This window comes from Heliconius melpomene, chromosome 18 (assembly GCF_056956725.1).
Source record: "Heliconius melpomene rosina isolate 202511_hmr_F chromosome 18, ASM5695672v1, whole genome shotgun sequence".
NCBI classification, from domain to species: domain Eukaryota; kingdom Metazoa; phylum Arthropoda; class Insecta; order Lepidoptera; family Nymphalidae; genus Heliconius; species Heliconius melpomene.
The window spans coordinates 10,535,510-10,557,991 of NC_140406.1; the positions used below are offsets into that span (position 1 = coordinate 10,535,510).

Consider the following 22,482-nt stretch of genomic DNA (forward strand, 5'->3'; position numbering starts at 1 on the left):
AAAAAACCCAGTTGTGGTAACGATAGGGTAAAGTTTCCGCCAACAAATAAGGATTTTCTTAAAAATATTATTAATTGATAATGGAAAACAGTGATTTATCTGAAGATAAACATTTACAGATAAAATAATTAATTTTAATATTATTGATTTCTAGGTGTGGGCAGGGAAGGCATCTAAAAGAAAAATCCTATACGATTGAAAAATAACTGATAACCAAAACATATACATATTATCGTCTATTTATTTATATATGAGTAGGACTCTCATTTACTCATAGTTATGCACTTACAATTACGTACTTACGTTATTACTATGAAGTTAAATAATCACCGTTATGTTTATTTCTTATCTAGTCTTAATATTAACTGTAATATTAGAAAGAGAATTAAATTTAAGTAAGAAATATTTTTTCTAACATTTATTTTTACGTAATAAATGTTAGGTTTGTTCCACTTTTACAGTGAATATTAAAATATTTCTAAGTTTATTTATGCTCAAAATTCATATACCATTTCCGTGTCGTTTGAATGCAAATATTTATATCAGTGCTTGTATGCATGTGACATGTTGGAAATAAACATTAAATTATTATTTATTTTTATACAAAAAGTTAATATACATCTTATTGTTTTTTCATAAGCATAACGTAAACATGTAAAAGTAAAAATTTAAGAAAATTATCTCCAGCAGAAGCAGACAACCAGCAAAACGATGCAAATTCGATATTAATTTGAACTTGATACCTCCACGCAATTTTGACATAAATGGTCTTCACAGATGGACAAACGTACCTACAGGTGGACAACAAAGTGACTCTAGGAAGGGTCCCATTTTTTCTTTTAAGATACGGGTTATTAAATAATGAAGTTGTAGGACTCAGGACACTTAATTGTTTTCATTTCTTCGCCAAAGGGGCGACAGGCAAATTACACACGGGGTTGAGTTCACCCAAAGTGGATGTCGCCCCTAAAATATTGGCCGGTGCGTGATGAAAAAATTATCTAACAATAGCTTCCTTCTACCAAGCTATAAGCAATACACCTAAAAAAAAAAAAAAAACTATATATAAAAATAATAATATTTTCACAAGTATAATCTACAGCCAACTGTACACGTTCAAGGTAACGTCAGCATTCACAGTCACTCGTGCGCTGAGTGACAAACTCGTATCGCGTTACGAATTACACTACAATACCAATCACCGTATCGTAACTTGTCATAAACGTGGACCATATTTCTTTCATATTTCACAATATAATATCTGACATAGATTAAATATATTTAATAAGATATACGATTTATATTTGCCTAATTAATCATCATCATCATCATCAACAGCCATCTTTTGTCCGCTGTTGGACATAGGCCTTCTCAAATTCTCGCCACGACACTCGATCCTCAGCTCTTCGGGCCCATCCGAATGATAATAATATATTTATTAACAAACAGTATGTACAATTTTTCTCACATCTGATGGTATCCACAAAGTTTACATTTACTGCTGTCATTGTTCCTGGTTTTATATTTTAAAATTAGGTAATACTTTATCTCCTCTCATCCTCTTCTTTTTTTAAGATAAAGTGTTGGGACACTCTATCGAACATCGATCATGGAGTGAAAACAGTCAATGGAATATCTCAACACTTAATCTGTAGTTTCTGAACACTGATTTTGTTGCAGTGACATTTTATAAAGCCTTGTCCCTTCTTTCTTTCTTTATTTTTTTCTTTTTTTTTCTTCTCTTTTTCTTTCTTAATTTTATTAACAATGAAAATAAATTATCTAACTATGTAAATAAAAAAATCTATTAAGCTCAAACCTAAAAATAATGATAGATCTTGTAAACGTTTGGTTCTTAGAAACAGTGAATCTTTCATAGTACGGCTGGTAGTGCTGGTACATTGAACCCCGATCTCTTTGTGACTGAGCTCCATTGTGCGACGGCACTTGTGTGGAGTACATGGGTGGACGGTGGCACTTTGTTAGCGATACTAGTTCATTTTCTATACTATGTCTGTGAAGTGAAAGCGTTTTAGAGCTTAAATTAAAAATGTGTTTTTGTTGTGAGAATCAAAATTATCATTTTTTATACTTTTATGTCCATTTTTATGGTTCCGTGCTTCCAAAAGAAAACACGGAACAATACAGAATACAACGGAATAATACAGAAAATTTTGAATGAAATTGACCGCGTAATCAAAACCTATAAGGTACTTCTCCTGGACTTATAGTTATGAAGTTTAGCAAGAAATGAGAACACAAATGAAGGAAAACATCGGAATAGCGAAAAATTATAGATATTTTATAGAAAAAATAATTATAAACTTTTATCTGTATTTCTCCTTGAGAGAAAAAACACTAAATTCTACTAAATTCTTTGAACCTAAATCTATATCAGTTATGTAAGCGATATTATAACTATTTACTTTTAACAATCTTAGTCCACCCCCGTAGGTATAGTGGCAAAGTATCCTATTATCTGTTTTTAATACCTAGTATTAATATCTACATATATATATGTAGTAGATAAACCCTTATTACAAAGGTCTTATCTATATATATATATATATATAAAATCGAAAGGTCACTCACGAAATCTCAGAAACTACATGTGCTATGAATCTGAAATTTTGCACAAGGGTTACTTATAGGACGTAAGTACTCATGGAAACAGAAAATAATAATAACGTAGTTCACGCAGGCGAAGCCGTGGGCGGGCCGCTAGTACAAATATATACATATCATCTAACACCACCGCGACAAACAATACATTTAAAATAACTCCAAAACTAGTTTGGCTATTACCAATACAAAATACACCTGTCCATTCAAAAATAATTCTAAGCAATAAATCATTTATTCAAGAAACAATGCGCACGCGCACCGTCACGTCCGATCAGCCGCCGCGGGTACGGTGCCGGTGCCGGTGCTCTACATCCGTGACACGAAATATTAACTATCAATGTTATTTAGTTTTAAATAAAATTAAGCTTAGAATAATAATACGATTTTTAGTAAGGTTCATAATCTCATATCGGAGAGTTGGGAGACATTTCTTTCAGCGCTTCCCGCTTGAAATTGAAACAGCGTGTTGAATAATTGCATTGCAGCGTTGAGCTGCGCACTGAGGCTAAAGTGGGTAAATTAAATTATTCCCACTGGAAGCCATAACCATTTCGCTTACAGTGTAACTAAATAAATAAATAAATAAATATTGTTCATGTTGTGGAATAAATAGAGACAATTGTATAATAAATTACTTTAAGCTGATTGATTATAAATAATTTATAATCAAATTTGATAAGTCAATGGAAAATATCTATCACTCTGAACATTTAGTAAGGCGGCATTTTATTATTTCTTAAATAATTTTTCATTTCTCTATTATACAATAAAAACATCGATATAGTTAAATAATCGACCGAAGGCTTAAGAAATTTAAATTTCAATTGTTTTATTTTGTAACTGTACTCTTTAGTGGACTTAATCCGTCGTTATTTCTATAATGATGATGCAAATTCGATTCCCGCTGAGGCAATAAATTGGTTCATTTCAATAATTGTGAAATAACAATCGCCCTTCCGTTACTTTATAGATCAATATTACTATATTTTGTTAATATATTTAACTTAATGTTTTTTTATTACACTTTACTAAACGCCGTTTGACTGTAACGGCCACTCGGGGGAATGAATTCGAAAGTCGAAGTTCTAAACTTCTAGTACGTTAATAAAAAATCATTTTATTATTGTTTTATTCGATATACCTTATATTTATAATTTAAATTATAAACCTCATTTATAAACCAGTTACGCTCAATTAATAAAGCCGAAATTTCGCATACACGTTTGGTTTAGATGATAATGTATGGCCGTGGCACTTAACGGATAAGTGGCGTCATGCTAAATTCAAAATTATGGACTCTGAAAGCTTATAAGCAGGTTAAATTATTATGCTTATTATATATATTTTTCGGATTTTCTGAAATAAAAACAGATAATTTTTTTTCCAAATATGGCTCAAATTAAATGAAAACAATTAATTTATTAAAATCCAGCTTAACATTTTTTTAAACTTTGCAATATTGCTTCAGTTCGATTTGATATTTCCATCTTTCTTTAAATAAAAGAACACAGCAAAATTGATAGTACATACTATAAAATTAAAAAAATATTTGCAGGGTTCTTTATATCATAAAAGTAACAGAATGATGATTTCTCATCATCTATTTTATATGGTAATTTTGTAATACTCATATATCTCTTTGTATCTGATATAGACTATAAGTTATTTTTTTAGATTTGAATGTCCGATGTGAAACAATTACATGGCCACAAGGAAAAATAAGCCGACATGATGATCACTTTCCGTTAACTTAAAAAAAGAAAAGTATTTTGTGTGAAAGTTTCTTCTGATGTGGAAATAGCAAGACAAGGATAATAAAATCCAGAACACGCAGTTGCGGGCTGCAACTAGTTTTCCAATAATTTTAAATAGATATAACATCTACGTATACATATTTATGAGTGTGATGGGCTTTGTAATACTAACAATTACCGCCTGCAAGGCCGCTAGATGCTCTCAATTGGCGAATAGTAAACGAACAAACGATACACCAGACGTTATTTTTCAACCTTCATTATGTATGTTATGTAACTTTTAGAAGATTTTTAAAATTATCTACATATAATAGAATTTCCTGAAACTATTTTATTACCCCCCAGTCTTTTTTATATATTTAATATGTGGGCCACCCATAAGCCCTCAAACCCATAAAAAATTGTACAACAAATTGTACATATCTAGGCGGAGAAATAAGAGATAAAAACGAAGCAGTGAAAACATACATTACATTTTCTTTAGGTTCCTAGTGTTCAAGTCTACGTTCCTCGTCTTCCGCCAAATTTTCATGACATCGCGTGATGGCGTTTCACACTACGCTTTGTTTTGTTATAAGGGCAAATGAAAAAATGACTGCGTTCACATATGGAAGAATTGACAGCTATCTGCAGCTATCTTGTTGGTCATTCTTCAGCTGTTGAATCTCGTGTCTTAGATGTTCAGTTTTCGGTTTTATGGCCAACTGTGTATACTTGCATTTTCACCATTAAATATTAAATAGTTTGGAGGAAAGGTTCGGCGAGCAGAAAGAATTGAAATGTACTCACTCAGTTCTAGAACTGCGGGTGGTGTGCCTGCGTTTTCTATATATTTCCCAGCGTTGTCGGGAAACCAACAAATATCCTACTGTAGAGAGACAGCCTGCACTCCTGTCATACTTAAAGCGGGTTACAATCAGAATCGCCCCTATCATCAGAAGAGCTACCATTTAAACTATATTTAAGCCTTACATAAAAGAGCCAATTCAAAAAAAAATGTTTCATTTAAAATCAATAATCGAAAATCAAAGATCTTACTATCAGAACAGTTCTTACGAGTATAATACAGGATTAAATGGATTAGAGAAAACTTATAACTTTGATCATAGCGTTTTAGCCACAAAACTTTTGTAAGTAACTTTATATATAAAGTATTTATTATAATCCTAGCTTGGCCTCAAAGTTATTTTTTCCTTTTGGCCAGAAACAATAATCTTGCTCTGTTTTTTTAAAAGATAGATAAATTTAGATCTTTTTAAATAAAGATTAATCGCGTATATTTAAGATTGTACATTTTTGGAAATCCGACGTTTCGAACACTTTGCAGTAGTCCGTGGTCACGGGTAGACTGAGGTGGCATTTTTTTCAGTTGACATAATTATTATGTCAAACTACCGCCAACGATTTCTTAATTGTCTCGCGTACTGCCCTGGATTCTTGCAAAATGAGCTGACTGTATCTTGCATTCTGGTATGATGGATTTGAACTTTAAAGATTTTATGAGTGAGTCCCAGGTGGTAGAAAGCTTCCAGCTGTCCTATCTATTGAAATTTGGATCTTATTATATGTATTTGAATATACTCGTATCTATTTTCCTTAGCGAGGATTTGGGGTTTATCAAACCTTATGTAATAGCTAAATTTAGATCTTACTGTGCTTTGTTTGAAACATTATATAGAATCAATTTAAACCTATAACGTTTTATATTAATACAAATAGAATGTGGCCCCGGTAGCATAGCGGCATTAGGGGAAAATGAAATATTTCATATTTTTCTTTCTCTGTTCTGGTGACAACTGACAAGGCAAAGGGCGACGTTGAATTACTTCACTCAAAACGTAATGTCTCCAGAATTTGTCAGAAAAGTGGAAGTGTCTTTATAGGAACGGAGTTTTTTAATGCTAGATTCACAGGTTCCCTGTACCTAATAATAAAAAAATCTAATAGATATACCGATAAGTACTTTAGTACTTTTAAATTTTATAACATTATAGTTTTTAAACATTAATAAATAAATTTATACTGTAGTTTTAAAACATAAACGTAAGTATTGAAAATTTACTAGACCCACTAATGTTAGAATCGCGTTTGAAACGTTTGAATTTGTGAGGTTTCGATACATTATCTATGAGATAGATAATGGAAGTGCTTTACAAACTATCTAATAATTTTCTTGAAAATATTTTAGTTCTGTAAAGATTTATTTTCATGATATACTACAATTCTCTATTGTATTATAACTTTTCTGTAGATGTGGTCGATTTGAAATATATTCTACAGAAAGAGCACACGTTGGTTGGTTTCAGTATTTTTTTTTCATTTTCGTTGGTTCCTTTTAAACATATTAGTGTATGCTGTGTATGACTTAGGTATCGTCAGTCAGTCCTTTATTATATGTATTTCACAGGCTCGCACCGATCGCAGTCCATGGACAGACTAATGTTACCGATAGATTACTGAATTCCTAATATGAAGTACTTTTTTTTCCTTTCATTTAATTTGAATTAAGAGCGGATTTTCCTTTGTAATGCCGACAGTACGGTAGTTTATTTTATAAACTTTTACGATTGTAAAACTTAATAAAATGATATTGTTAACTAGCAACCCTCTTGCGGCTTCGCCCGCTTTTACTACTGGATTATTCATATAATGTATGTTTGCAAAGCACTTAAGATAATGTGAAAATTAATTAAACTCTAATGCAACCCGCATTTTCGTAGTTTCAATAAGGATTTTCCAATTGTTTTACACAGCAAGGATTTTTTAGTAGGTACCGTAATTTTAAATCTGTGCTACTAATCTTTCCAAGTACTTATTAAAATATATTTAAATGACTATTTTTAGATAGTTAAATGACTATTTTTAAACGGAAGAAATTATAAACAAAAACCTACCTACTAATAACTACTACAAAAAATATGAAACCAAATATATCGCGCTGAAATAATACATTCAACTCCAATTATCTAATACGTGCAAACGCATCTAAATCTTCGTTGCTATAGAGGCAGGCGGGTTTTCTTTTTAGAGCTTGTGGTTAATGCTGAAGAGGGTATTCTGTCCCTGGTGAAAAGCAAGCACTACGTGGCTGAGGTGAGGAAAATTAAATAGAATGCATCGGCCGGGAATCGAACCCGGGCCGCCCGCGTGGCATTCTACCACTGAACCACCGATGCGTGTAAGGCAGGCGGGCGCGGCGGACGCATGGCGAGTGGCGAGCCGTTTCGCAGCAAGGATTTTTTGATATTGTAACAACTTCTAAAGTACTTATTAAAATGAAAAACGGTAAAAGACAGTTTTGATCTACATTAAATGGCCAACGTAACCAATATGCTTATTTATATGCTGAGAGTAAGGGATAAGTGAAACTTGAGTAACATACAGCTGATGTGTCAACGGTGGGATGTGTCAACAATTAAATGCGTTTTTCTGTAAAACTATTCGCAATTTCGAAATATTGTAAAAAGCAAATTTTATCTTCGTTTAACGTAAAAAATTAATAAAGTATTTTAAAGGATAAGGATTAATACCATTATGGAAAAATATCCCTCACAATAAAAAATATATTGAATTTATTATTTTCAAACAGAAAAATGATCACTACACGTTATTCTTAAAAGATACGAATATGCTCTCGCGGACTTTTTTGTAGATCTTATTAAGAGGAACAATACTGCAGTACATTTTTTTCATGTAGTACTTACCATTAGAGCAGCGCATGCGCGAAAGTGTGTCAACGGGTAGGACTTTATACACATTTATCGTATTTATGTTAATTTACATAAGAATTTACAAATAATAAACTATATATAAACCTTCTATGAAAAATACTCGACCTAATGGTGAAAACCGCATCAAAATCCGTTGGGTGGTTTAAAAGAAGAAGAGTTAGAAACAAAAGACAGACACGAAAAGCGACTTTGTTTTATAAGATATAGGATATCGTATGAACATCGAGAATTATACTAAAAATATCCTGACTACGATTACAGTACTACCTACACGTCTACTCTTGCCGGTGGTTATCGTAATAATGCCTAAGAACAGCTACTGTATGTGCGAAAATAAGAAGTTGAAGTTCTACATCAACAGTTTATTATGAGTATCCTTCAGAAAACAAAAAATAAAGCCTGGAAGTATTTAAAAACGCTATCATTAACAATGTTTATTGACAAAAATAGTAAAAAAAATACTTAAAGCAACTTGACTAAAACAGCCTACTTAAGTCAACAAAATTACAAATTTGTAAAGCTGGTTAAACGTCAAAGAGACTCAAGACAATAAAGTAAGTATCCTATGAATAGATTTGCGTAAGAAGTGTTCCTGCACTTCACGTGCTCACGCCGCAAGTAACACAGCTCGGAGTGTAGGTTACAAAGGAAAGAAAACCGCAGCCGGAGCTAGAAAAGAAAATATTCGCTTAGAAATAATATGCAAATTGTTAAATCCTTATGTTTGCTAGTATTTGAACAATTTTAATAGGTGAAATTGTTAAAACTGAAATTATGTCATTAATATTTCCATCGTATTGGGGAGGACAAAGGCTTATAAAATTTGGCAGCTAGCCTCTATACGTAGTCCTAGTTCAGAAAAAATCAGTCAGTCATCATTTCATTCATGAAAACTATACATTTGTGATTAAATCCTAATAAATAATAAGCTTAAATGGGGGCAGAATTTGGTATTAAAGCCGCTAGTTAAAGTGATACATCAGACGAAAGGGCTCTGGCTATGCTAAGCCTGAATTTCAGAAAAAGCTTGAGACCTCCAATTTTTGTATGGAACCCTCGGTGAGCCAGCCCGACTCGCGCTTGCCCGGTTTTTTTGTGATGAAAGTTGATACTTAATAAGAACGTAGTATCACTTTGGCGCAGGTTCAGATCCTGTTACGTTGAAGTTTTATAGGTTTTATAAATAAGTATTTTTCTTTCCTAACTGTGAAATAGCACATTAAGGATGTTATAACTATTGTTTATTTTTTCATAAAAAAAAGTATTCCTAGTATAAGAATAAACAGAGTACCAACACGTACCAAATGGGCGCCGTTGCGCAGCCTGGACGTGCCTGAATGCGATAAATGACGTCTTCAATCTCACTCGGAGAAATATAAGCAGTATGCTTACAGTTTCAATGTTTCCAGCATAGCTTCTAGGACCTAGTTTAAAATTTGGCAAGTAGGTATTAGGGAGTGTAGGGGAGCACTAAGAGAGGATATCTTGAAATACCTACGGGAATGGAAAAATGGGATGGACTTTGTTTTTCTTCCATGGTTGGTGGTTTTCTTTGCTGGTGACGACTAGCATACATATTATATTATAATAATTATTTATTTTTACAACTTAAATACATAAAATTTAAACACAGAAAAGGGAAGGTGAGACAGAGTGATTTACCACTAATTTCTCTCAATTGAAACTGCTAAAAGATTAAAAAATATAAAATAGCTTAAAGTCTTTCTTCGGATCTGTCCTTCAAAGTACAGTCCACTACGGGCATAAAGTAAGCAATTAACCTCGTTCCGACGTATAAAGCATTGTCTCATAAGCACCTATGGTTATAGCTGTATGTATGTATGTATGTACATCTCTATCTACGTACTTGCGTACAACAATGAAGTGACATCACCGTGGTCTAATCGTGATCAGAATCGTCCTTTGAATGTATACAGGGTGTTTGATTGTCTTTATGTTTATTTATTTTTTAAGTAAAATTAATATTCGAGGCTGTGGTGGCGCAGAGGTAGCGTGTGACTGTAACTCGACAGTTTAGGGTTTGAGTCAACACGCAATGCCTCGAAAATTCGACGGAAAGTGAGGAAAGGAGTAAGCTAGGTTCCTTCTACCTACCCTGCTATATGCGAGATACATCGTGAAGCTAGAAAATAATAAAGATTTATAATTATTAAATATTATTTGTGTTTATTTTACACTATTTCATTATAAGGTAGAGGCATAGATATTCTATTGATTTGTTAATCAATTCGTTCTCCACTTTCCTGTAACCTATTCTACATGTAAATGTAAAAGATTTTTTTTATGTAACAATCAAAAATTTTGCATAGACTAACATCTATTCATATGAAACTCTCCGATTAATGAGTGACTGGCAGACAACGCACATATGAAACTACTCAAGTTGAAATTTGGCATTGTTTAGGGAGTATAGGGAATGCTAACATAGGGTTTTTCAAAATTTCCACGAGAACGGGAAATTTATTTTACTTTTTAAAGTTCACTTAAAAAAAATTGCGGGTGACTAGTTTTATTTATTAATATAATTATATGAAATAAAAAATATTATTTTAATATATAAATTTATAACAACCTGTGCATGTTCCATAATAGATGTGATAATCGGCCTGCAATTTTAATTTAATATTATGTCAGACAGGAAGTCGCTGCAGTAGTTATCTGTTTTGCATAGGGATTTAGATATACAGCTAGTTTTATATAGTTGTTATTAAATATAATATAGCGATCGACTGTACACGGTGGTTGTTGGTTCGATTCACAATTGGGGAATGAATTGTTTTCATTTTCTCGCTCTAGTGTACAAAGCGTGGTCTGAAATTGAGCAGAAAATTGGGAAAGAAGTCTTTTAACACTAGGTTCTCCTATCTAAAAACTATATTAGAATACCCATACATAGATAGGTATATATAATAATTTTCTTGCTTCACTGAAACATTAATTATAGGATCTTAAAGACGAGGTGCCGATGTCAGACCAGGTAGTACATTTTATAGGCCACTGGTCAAAGAGCGGTCATTTGGAAAAAGGTGAAATTGAACCTTAATAACTATAGTTTATATATTTTTGGCATATTCATATAATATAATAAGGGTATATTATATTACGAATATGCACAATGGAATACATTTAATTATTCTTGACGAAAGGGTAAGAGGAATTACATCTATATATATAAAAGGACTTGTCCTCACTGACTGAGGTAAGACGCACGCACAGCCGTAACCGCTGTGCGTAGAAACGTGAAATTTGGACAGATGTTTACTTTCGTAATCTGGACATCCACTAAGAAGGGGTTTTGAAAAATTTTAACCCTAAAGGGGTGAAATAGGGGTTGAAAGTTTGTATGGAAAAAAATTTAAATCGGCACCGATTTTTATAAAATTTCAAAATTCGATTTTTAAAAGTATTTAATTGAACACGTGTTTCAGCGTTTACTAGAATTCTTCCCGTAAGGGTGCAAATAAGGGGTTGAAAGTTTGTATAGATTTTTTTTTAAATCGGCACCAATTTTTATAAAATTTGAAATTCAGACTCTTAAAAGTATTTAATTGAAGACATGTTTCATGGTTTTCTTGAATTCTTCCTCTAAGGGTGCAAATAAGGGGTCGAAAGTTTGTATAGAAAAATCTTTAAAACGCCACCGATTATTATAAAATTATAAATTTTGTCTCTTAAAAATATTGAATTGAACATGTGTTTCATGGTTTTCTAGAATTCATCCCCTCAGGATGCAAATAAGGGGTTAAAAGTTTGTATGGAAAAATCTTTAAATCGCCATCGATTTTTATAAAATTTTAAATTTAGACTCTTAAAAATATTTCATTGAACACATGTTTCCTGGTTTATTAGAATTTACTCCTAAATAAGCAAGCGAAGCTGCGCGCGTCCGCTAGTATGTTATAATTATAATACTGATATAGTAGAAAGATGATTACATTCCTTTCGTCCCATATATTTAACAAAGTAAAACTTTTTTTTAAAAACTGTTAGTTGTAACTAAAAAAAACGTTAATTATTTCATTTACTATTTCACTGTTTATCTTTTTTATACAGACATCATTGAGTAAACAATTAATCTATATAAATATTAATAATCTATACAAATATAATAATAATAAATTGGTTTAAGGCGTTAATCTTAGGAAAGAGATGGTGGTGAAGTGGTTCAAATGCAAAAAGTCCTTTTGTTTCATAGTTCACATATCGAGGAAAGCTATGAGCAACTGTTAGTTGATCACGGAAACGTCCAAAAGGAGCAAACTAATAATAAAATATATTGCAAAAATGAAAGAGCTTGAAAGCTTCCGAGAGGTTGATGCAAAATTCTTAATAATTTAAATTTCATCAAGCGAGTAAAGCCACGTGTAATGCTAGTATTAAAGTGCTTATACTTTATAGGTATCCGCATATGCAACCAATTTTTTTTTCAATATTTAAACTAGGTATAGATTAAGACATTACCATCATAAAAATCTGCCGCACGCATATAAAACGCGTCATATCTTTTACGTACGAACGTATTGTGAATGAAAATATAAAATTATACTACACGCCCCACGTTTTATGACCCCTATGGCCCCATTTGAGATTAACGATCCTGCATTATTGAAGAGGACGATTTATTAAACTATTTATAAAAGACTATTGCTTAAAAAAGCGCGGCGTTGAGTTACGCCACTCGACACGCAATATCTTGAATTTTAAACAACAGAGATTGCCAGTAAGTTTTCCCTGCCTACCCTGCTATGCGGGATTAAGCGGGAAGAGAAGTGGAAAATCTTAAGTCTCTACGTTTTATGACCCCCGTGGCCCCATTTGAGAATAACGATGCAGCGTTATTGAAGAGAGTGTTTTATTAAACTATTTGATGGGTACTTGAGAGCTGACAAAAAAGTGACACGATACGGGTTTATGTCATGTTTATTTGAAGAATTTATATTAGGGGGGCCAGTCGTGGCGTAGCGGCACAAATATGTGACTGTAAACACGATAAGTTTTGGGTTCGATTCCCACTCGGGGAAATGAAATATTTAATATTTACATTTTCCGCGTTCCGTCACTCAATTCGCAATACCACCAGAATTCAGAGTAAACGGAGAACGAAAGTATCTCATTGGAAAAAAAATACCTACCTTTGTGCGGGATATTGATTGATAACATTGGCTAACAAATTAATAAATTAAAACACATACCTTAATAATATAATTCCTAATAAAAGAAATGTTTACCCTCGTCCTGCATCCTGATATTCTGGTACTCTCGATGACGTCATACTCCCAAAGACCCCTCCTCATATTAAATTAGGATATATCGCTTTGTCTCCTTGTAAGCTATACACTCCTGGTACTTCAAACGACGTCACAAAATATTGACTGCCTTTCATTGCTTTGCATTTAATATTTATTATTTAAGTTTATGTAGGGGAATTGGTTCCTTGCAACGTTTTAAAAGAAAAAAAATAATGATTATCCATACCTATATTATAAATTCAAAAGTAACTCGGTCTGTCTGTCTGTCTGTCTTTTACGCAATCAGGGCCAAACCGCTAATTTAATTGTGATAAAATACTCATATATAGAGACACATGAGGATACCGGGATGAACATAGGATACTTTCTTTTCTTATATTTGTAATATTGTCGATATATATTAGTATATTAAAATACTTATTAATTTGACATGCAATTTATTCCGCCATCTTTATAACAACCGCCGTTGCTAAGCAACGATTTGCAAAGTTTGTTGTTAGAAAACGTCACCCAAAATGAGTTTGCTTAATTCGTACATGGCGCGCCGACTCAACCTATACAACCTATACAAAAACAATATTCTACAAAAATATTGTCCCTTAAATATTGTTTAAAAAAGTCCCCGTTGATATATACTATAGATATAGATTTGTATACATTAACAAACATTAGATGATTTCTATAATTTGATATTCATCCTTATGAAAATAAATATAATAAATAGTCACTTTTAACATTTCATCTAGATGGAAATTATAGTTTACTGTATAACATTCTAATAAATAATTAAGGAGATGTCACTGATTCGAAATCACCTAGCCTTCGGGCGGCATAGTATGACTTTGATGGTTTTGTAAATTTTTATATATTTTCGAATTACTGTTAATTTTAATTTAATTATTTGCTGCTTATAATTAATTTATCTCAGTTCTGTTGTCTATACCGATGTTATGCACTTAAAATATCGTAATTTTAATCATTTGGGATTTTATTTAATATTGTTCGCAAAAATTATTAATTATTTAATATAGAAAAATGTTTAGTACGCGCGCACGGCAAAATTTAGGTACTTTTTCTAATATTAAGAATTTCCTTTAGTTACTTTTACTTCTTTTGTTTGTTCATTTCGGTTACTCAGATATTTTTTCTAATAATAAATCTCCACTTATTATTCTTTTTTAACTTATTTTAATTATTTAGGCTTATATTTTCTTACAAATTCTATTGAAAACCGAAAATAATTTCATAAATATATTTAATAAATAATCGTATAGTTCAAGCGGGCGTAGCCGCGTCCGAGCCCACTAGTGTCTTTATAAATAAGGTAGGTACGTACATATGCAATACAATATAATATACAATAGACATATATACAAACATACACATACACGTATATATATACATAAAATTAATTAACAAGTAAACTTCAGTTCAGGGCAGTTGGTAGTTATAATAATAAAATACAACAAATTTAGTATCACTTAATTCATATTAATAATTGAATAATAAACATTTTATTAATGAATCCTTTTCAAGTTACTTGTAATAGCCAAGTTTCATAATGACATTATTATTACAAGTACCTCAAATTCAGTTATTTTATATTATAATTATTTTTTTTATATTTATATTATATATTTCTTAAAAATATTTCTAATTAGTCTACTAAAGTTACATTTAGTCTGTCGACTAAATGAATAGGTACTTTTTCTTTCTGCGTATTTAAAACCTCTTCCACGATGAACAGCCGGCACTAACACACCTGAAAGTTTGCTCACCTAGTATAAAAGAACAGGTAAGAGCAACAGTTCAGGCCCATCAGTGTACCGAACTTCTTCTTTATTCTTGATTATTATATTCTTCCTTCTTTTTCTTCTTGTACGTTGCTTTTGTAATAGAATGTAATAAAATGTTTATTTAAATATATGTTTGTATATTACGTGCATATATTTAAAAATAAAGATATATATAGGTAGCCCCCTGATTTGGGTGGTCAAAACTCGGCCTTGGAATTCCGTAAATTATCTTTTAAAAAAAAACAAAAAAAATGCAAAAATATAAATAGTAAATTTAGTGTCAAGAAACTCCACCCTCCGTCTATCAATGAGATTAAGAATGTAACACCTTACCAGTAAATTAATTTTCACCACTAGTAGCATATATAGTATTTTCATAAGCCCTAATTTAAGCTACCTTAAAGGTTTCCTCTATTAATAACTAAGAGGATTTTGTTTAATCCAATAACTTACTTTATTGATTATATCATTACAGTTAAAAGGTATGTATTAGTAGTAGGGTATACAAACATTACTTTTTTTTTTACTCCACTATAAAATAAATTATTAATTTGTACATTTAGTTTTATATAAGCGTATTCATTCAGATTTAAATATTGTACTTAAGATAAACATCCCAATTGACAACTATAAAAAATAGATCAAGGCGAATAGACTTTTAAAAAGTACAAATGAAAAATCTAACTATATAATTCAAACCACGCTATTGTATCACGGAGGCATAAATAGAATACAGATTAGTATATTCATATCATATATCTTCCACATCTAGCATAGCAACCTTCAACTAACAATACAAATATCAAATAACTCAGTAAACCTAACAATCAAATTAACACAATAAAAAGACACGAGTCCAAAGCGTTATCTAAATATTTTATCTGTATCATCGTTATGTTAACAATATGGCGGGCGAGCGAAAATAGGAACAATTTGACAGCTGTCAATTAGGCAGTGACAAATGGATCGGATCCCATTATAGGACGATACGATGACGATATTTATTATAGGAAATAGTAAAAGCCTTTGGTCCATTTTCAATATTTTCCTTAGTTATAAATTTTCGAAACACACAGTTTTTTTTAATTTTATTACATATTGTATTGTTTATATATAATATAATATAATATATAAAATAATATAATATAGATAAGTATAATTATGGTAAAATTCACTGTTTAACTCATATATATGAGTTATTTTATATGTAAAATAACAAAAAAGTAGCACATTTCTCACGATAAGCTTTTTCTAGCCAAAATCATATACTTACATATAAACGATATATCGAAGGTAAAGATATATCAAAGATATATCACAAGTAAAGTAAACCATAGGATATAAATCTTTTATTTATTACACACAGTGCTGGCTCTGACTTACATATAATATACTTCCTTTCAAATTGGAAGCTTGCACTCTACTACTGACAGCTCAATAACTTTTACTCGTCGTCTAAAATAATATCTGCGAATTAAGAATTCCTTATCCACATTATTTTGACAATGTTGTAGATTTTTATAAGATTATATATTAGATGTGAATTAAGAGTGAATGGTAAGAGAGCCAGGTATAACCCTTGGTCCCCCTTTGAAAATGTGGTATCCACCATACTGGAGAAAGTTCACGTCCTCACGTCATGAGGATCCCCCAAAGGGTGTCCCCCTTGTGCGGGCTGATGACAGTGGAGGAGGCGTGAGAGATATGTAGAGGCCGTAGTGTATAGCACATAGCCGTAGTCTCTCTGGCTAGGGATAAAGTATAATAAATAAAACAAAAAAATGTGTCTTATCTTTAAACTAGCGACCCTCTTGCGGCTTCGCCCGCTTTTACTATTGGATTATTCATATAATGTATATTTGCAAAGCACTTAAGATAATGTGAAAATTAATTAAACCCTAATGCAACCCGCAATTTCCAATTGTTTTACACAGCAAGGATTTTTTAGTAGGTACCGTAATTTTAAATCTGTGCTACTAATCTTTTCAAGTACTTATTAAAATATACTTATTAAATGACTATTTTTAGATAGTTAAATAACCATTTTTAAACGGAAGGAATTATAAACAAAAACCAACCTACTAATAACTACTACAAAAAATATGAAACCAAATATATCGCGCTGAAATAATACATTCAACTCCAATTATCCAATACGTGCAAACGCATCTAAATCTTCGTTGCTATAAAGGCAGGTGGGTTTTTTTTTTCGAGCTTGTGTTTAATGCTGAAGAGGGTATTCTGTCCCTGGTGAAAAGCAAGCACTACGTGGCTGCCTGTGAAGAAAATTAAATAGAATGCATCGGCCGGGAATCGAACCCGGGCCGCGCGCGTGGCAGGCGAGCATTTTACCACTGAACCACCGATGCGTGTAAGGCAGGCGGGCACGGCGGACGCGCTTAGGCGAGTGGCGAGCCGTTTCGCAGCAAGGATTTTTTGATATTGTAACAACTTCTAAAGTACTTATTAAAATTAAAAACGGTAAAAGACAGTTTTGATCTACATTAAATGGCCAACGTAACTAATATACTTATTTATATGCTGAGAGTAAGGGATAAGTGAAACTTGAGTAACATACAGCTGATGTGTGAACGGCGTGATGTGTCAACAATTAAATGTGTTTTTCTGTATAACTATTTGCCATTTCGAAATATTGTAAAAAGCAAATTTTATCTTCGTTTAACGTAGAAAATTAACAAAGTATTTTAAAGGATAAGGATTAATAAAATAAAAAATAAAAATCTTTTATTCTCAAGCTACATGGGCTCATAGCTGGTTAGTACAATGACTTAAGAACTATGTTAGTAAAATAAAATACAAAAGATAACAAATATAAATATAATAATACATAATAATATAATAACTTTTAAAACGCATAGCTAATTTTGCACATGTAACCTAATAAATCTCCCTATTGTGGGCCCATCCACTCTATCTGCAAATACCTTCAGGATGCTGTTGGCGCTTGCCCTTACCCTTTGTATAACAGATGCCACCTTTTTGCGCATTATCGCAAAGTAATCACTTATGTGAGCATCTGCAAACATGCCTGATGCACTACAGTGATAAGGGAGCTTCAACAGCATCCTGAAGGCATTATTATATTGAACTCGAAGAATATGGGCTGCTCTTCGAGTACAACTAGCCCAAAGGCCGCTGGTGTAAAATGTTTGGCAGTAAGCTTTAAATAGTGCTATTTTAATAGGTAATGAACAACCAGCAAACCTTCGAGCCAGCATATTGGCCCTTACAGCCAATGCCCTGCGTTCTCTTTCCATGTCTTTATCGTCTTTTAAGTTTTCCGTAACAATGTGCCCCAGGTATTTAAATTCAGTTACCCTATTTACAAGTTTTCCACAGAGTTCTACAGGGGGAACACATGTTGGACTTTTATTTGTGCCTAAAAAGACTAACAACTCACTTTTCTTAGGATTGTATATTAGGCCATGCTGCTTAGCATATCCTTCACAGATGGATATTAACTTTCTAATTCCGCATATCGAGGGACTCAGCAACACCATGTCGTCTGCATAACTTAAATTATTTACACATTCACCATCTATATGGCATCCAACATGTGTGGATCCAACATTATGGAAAAATATGACTCACAATCAAAAATATATTAAAATTATTATTTTTAGATAGAAAAATGATCACTACACATTATTCTTAAAAGATACGAATATGCCTTCGCGGACTTTTTTGTAGATCTTATTAAGAGGAACAATACTCCAGTACATTTTTTTCATGTAGTACTTACCATTAAAGCAGCGCATGCGCGAAAATGTCTCAACGGGTAGGACTTTATACACATTTATCGTATTTATGTTAATTTACATAAGAATGTACAAATAATAAACTATATATAAACCTTCCCTGAGAATTACTCAACATAATGGTGAAAACCGCATAAAAATCCGTTGGGTGGTTTAGAAGAAGAAGAGTTAGAAAGTTCAGACAGACACGAAAAGCGACTTTGTTTTATAAGATATAGGATGTCGTTTCACGAGCTGAATTCAAATCCACGACTATCGTTCTTTTATATTTACCTACTGCACTACACTGACGTTTTAAAATTATAAATCATATAAAATATCATAAAGTCTTAAATAAATATTAACCTAGTAGCCATAATATTGCTATCGCTTCTGAGAACTTGGTGTGTGGCCGTTGCATTCTTTAAGCAATCATATAAAGAATTTGTACACGTGTTTTATATCAAATGATATAAATAACATTACCAGGTTGTGCAGGGAGTGTTTATATTAACGAAATATTTAAGATAGAGAGCTGCGTTGGGTTCAGAGCGACTTTAGTGCACCGGCAAGGGGAAGACGGAGTGACTCAACAGAAAATCAATAGCAAAATTTTGGGCTTAGCTATTCCTGGCTATACAGGGTATTTATTTTTTTAAGCTTCTTGATGTATGCCGCGTATAAAAGGGTAGGCAGAAAAAAACTGATGTTAAGATTCTCTGTTTCTCACGCTCCGTCGAATATTTTGAGAAATTGCGTAGGAAATAGTGAAATTCATCAGCTCGCTTTGCCTTGTTACCAGCCCCACGACTGCTTCAAGAGTATCGGTCACAAGTACAAATTACATATATTTCTATTTCTGTACTAAACATATATATACACTAGCGGCCCGCTCGCGGTTTCACCCGCGTGAACTATGTTATTATTAATTTCTGTCTCCATGACTACGTCCTAGTGACGTCTATGCAAAATTTGAGATTCCTAGCATTTGTAGTAACGAAGTTTCATACAAAATTTCGACCCCAAAAACAACCCCTTAGAAGTCGAATATTGCAAATTCCCGTCTTAGCGAGTACCTACGTCCTATAAGTAACTCCTATGCAAAATTTGAGATTTCTAGCACATGTAGTTTCTGAGATTTCGTGATGAGTGAGTGACCTTTCGATTTTATATATATAGATATAGAACTTAATTATTTTTTTATCACATGTATGTATGTATAGATGTACGTCGACAGTTTTTCTACTAAACTCATTTCAATATGATGTATTGCAAAACTAGTACCTGATGTAAAAACTTTCTATTAGAATATGTCAACTTAATGGCCATCCATCTCAATTCATTTATAACAGTTGTATGTTTGTAGTCCAGGAGATTACTGCATTTTAATTTTTATTAAAAAATCTCGGAATATAAATGACGATATTATTAAAACTGAAAAATACAATATTATTAAAAGTAATTAATTGTATTTTAAAGTTAATATTTTTAGTATTAATTATTTTAATAAAGCTCCTAAATGTTGCTATTCTACAATTGCCTGTTTTTTTTTCATAATATTTCTTGGACTTGAAATGAATAGACGAAAATACTAACAGTATATTTTTAAATATCGTTCATTTGTTTATTATTAACTCCAAAATTCTTAATCAGATTTACAACTTTGTGTGTAACTTAGTCAAAGTTGAGAAATAGAATGGTATTTACTATTTAACTATTAATAGTCTTAAAATTAGCTCCGCTACTAATAAACTTTGATTTAACTATTAAACTTAATTGTATATGAATAGTTTATTATACTATTAATTTACCTCATTAAATGTAAGACTATTGTTTCGCAGTAACACTATATTTGACTGAAAACGAGACGTTGGTGGGTTTGATCCCCACTCGGGGGAATAAATTATTTTTAAGCTTTGGTAAGAAGACCGATCTTAGTAGAGTAGAGTTCCTTTACTCAACTCGCAATGTCTCGAGGATTTGGCAAAAAGTGGAGAACGAAGTATTTTAACACTAGGTTCCATCTGCTTACCCCCAGACAAATCGCATTATGTCCTACTAAAATATGCTCTTAAATCTAGAACATAAATCTCCAAAGAATTTTACACAATCAATAAGATAACAATACTAAATTGTTTCTAATAAAATTGATATACTAGTAGAAATAGTTCTGCCACAACTCGTCAAACCAATCACAGTTGACCGCCGGCGTTGCAATTAAGCCTTTATAACGTTGATTTACCGAAACGTGGTTTCATGAATCATAATATAGATAACTATTAAATATTTATGTATGTAATATACACAATTGAAGGTATTGAGATTATTGGGGCTGAACTGAATAAACAAAGCGATGCTATTTTGAAAATTATATATGTAGTCTAGAAAATTGAAAATATTGTAGAAAATTAGAAGACATTTTTGTCAATCGTACTATATATAGATGATAAGGTAAACATTTAAAAACCTGTCAAGTGCGAGTCGGAATTGTCTAACAAGGATTCCAACAAGGAAGTGGTTAATAAAAATTGACAGATTTGTTTCCATTTATTTGAATATAAGAATAATTTAGATTCACAAGTAAGACTATACGGCGAAATAAGTAAGATTTACCATAAAACATCTCTATTTCTTTGAAGCAAATAAAAGTAACAAAACCTGGATAGGATTGAAATACTGCCAAGATGTTTGCCAACGTCAATAAGATTCTGTGAATAAGTTCCTTGGATATTGGAGGAAAAATACCGTCATTTCAATATGGAAATATATAGTTGTGTAATATATAAAAAAACTAGTGTTTCCGTGTCGCCCGTAGCCTAGACAAAGAGATGAAAATGTTTTTTCGACATCATAATTATTATAAATCTTTGATAATTTAATTTTAAATTAATTCAATAAAAAGCAGTTTGGTATTTGCATTGCTCGCATGGCAAAGTAGGCAAAGAGATCTCAGTGTTAACACACTACGTTCCTCAATTTCCGCTCCTTTTTCCAGGTTGCGTGTTGAGTAGCGGAACTCAAGGCCACGTGATAGTGATACTATGTGAAAGTCTTGAACTTGCACTGCACAATGACTTTCCTCTTAAACATATTGTCTATTTGTGAAAACCACATTAAAATCAATAGAGCAGGTTTAGGCGTACATAGATGGGAAACATTTTTGTATGTTCTACGTAAAAAAAGTAGAAATCATAATCATAGTACATCGGAATTTGAAACCAATTAAATATAAAGCGCTCTAGATATAGATACTTTGATTATAATAAGCTTTAGCTCATATAAATTTCAATATAAAATTTAATTATTTTCTTTCTCACGTATGTATGTAGCTTATGGAACGTAGGGGAGAAATGAGAGATTTCCCAAATTCTTATTAGAACGAGAATTTTTATTTTATGTCCACGAAAACAGAGTAGCGGGCGACAACTAGTTTTCTATATACATTTACATACGATACATAAGCTGTAATTCCAATTGCATTTTAATTAAGCCAAAAGCAATCTGATAATTCAGTATTTAGAACGTTTTAAGATAGATAAATAATGATA

At 32.0% G+C, this 22,482-nt stretch overlaps 1 protein-coding gene across 1 annotated transcript; it reads right to left on the reverse strand.

The window, feature by feature from the left end:
- Positions 1-17,911: 17,911 nt before the first annotated feature.
- LOC146529548 (uncharacterized) lies at positions 17,912-19,355 on the reverse strand. The gene is made up of 2 exons (XM_085201954.1): positions 19,301-19,355; positions 17,912-18,783 (listed from the first exon to the last, which is right to left on the reverse strand). Exons 1-2 carry the CDS (start codon positions 19,353-19,355, stop codon positions 18,056-18,058), a joined length of 783 nt encoding a protein of 260 aa, XP_085058080.1. The 3' UTR covers positions 17,912-18,055.
- Positions 19,356-22,482: the final 3,127 nt, after the last annotated feature.

Bases quoted from the DNA above. Each gene is read 5' to 3' on its own strand.
- LOC146529548 (XM_085201954.1), bottom strand. From the start codon at position 19,355: ATGCAACGGCCACACACCAAGTTCTCAGAAGCGATAGCAATATTATGG. The intron at 18,784-19,300 runs GTTAATATTTAT...TTTGATTGTGAG, and splicing joins AGCAATATTATGGCTACTAG to TCATATTTTTCCATAATGTT.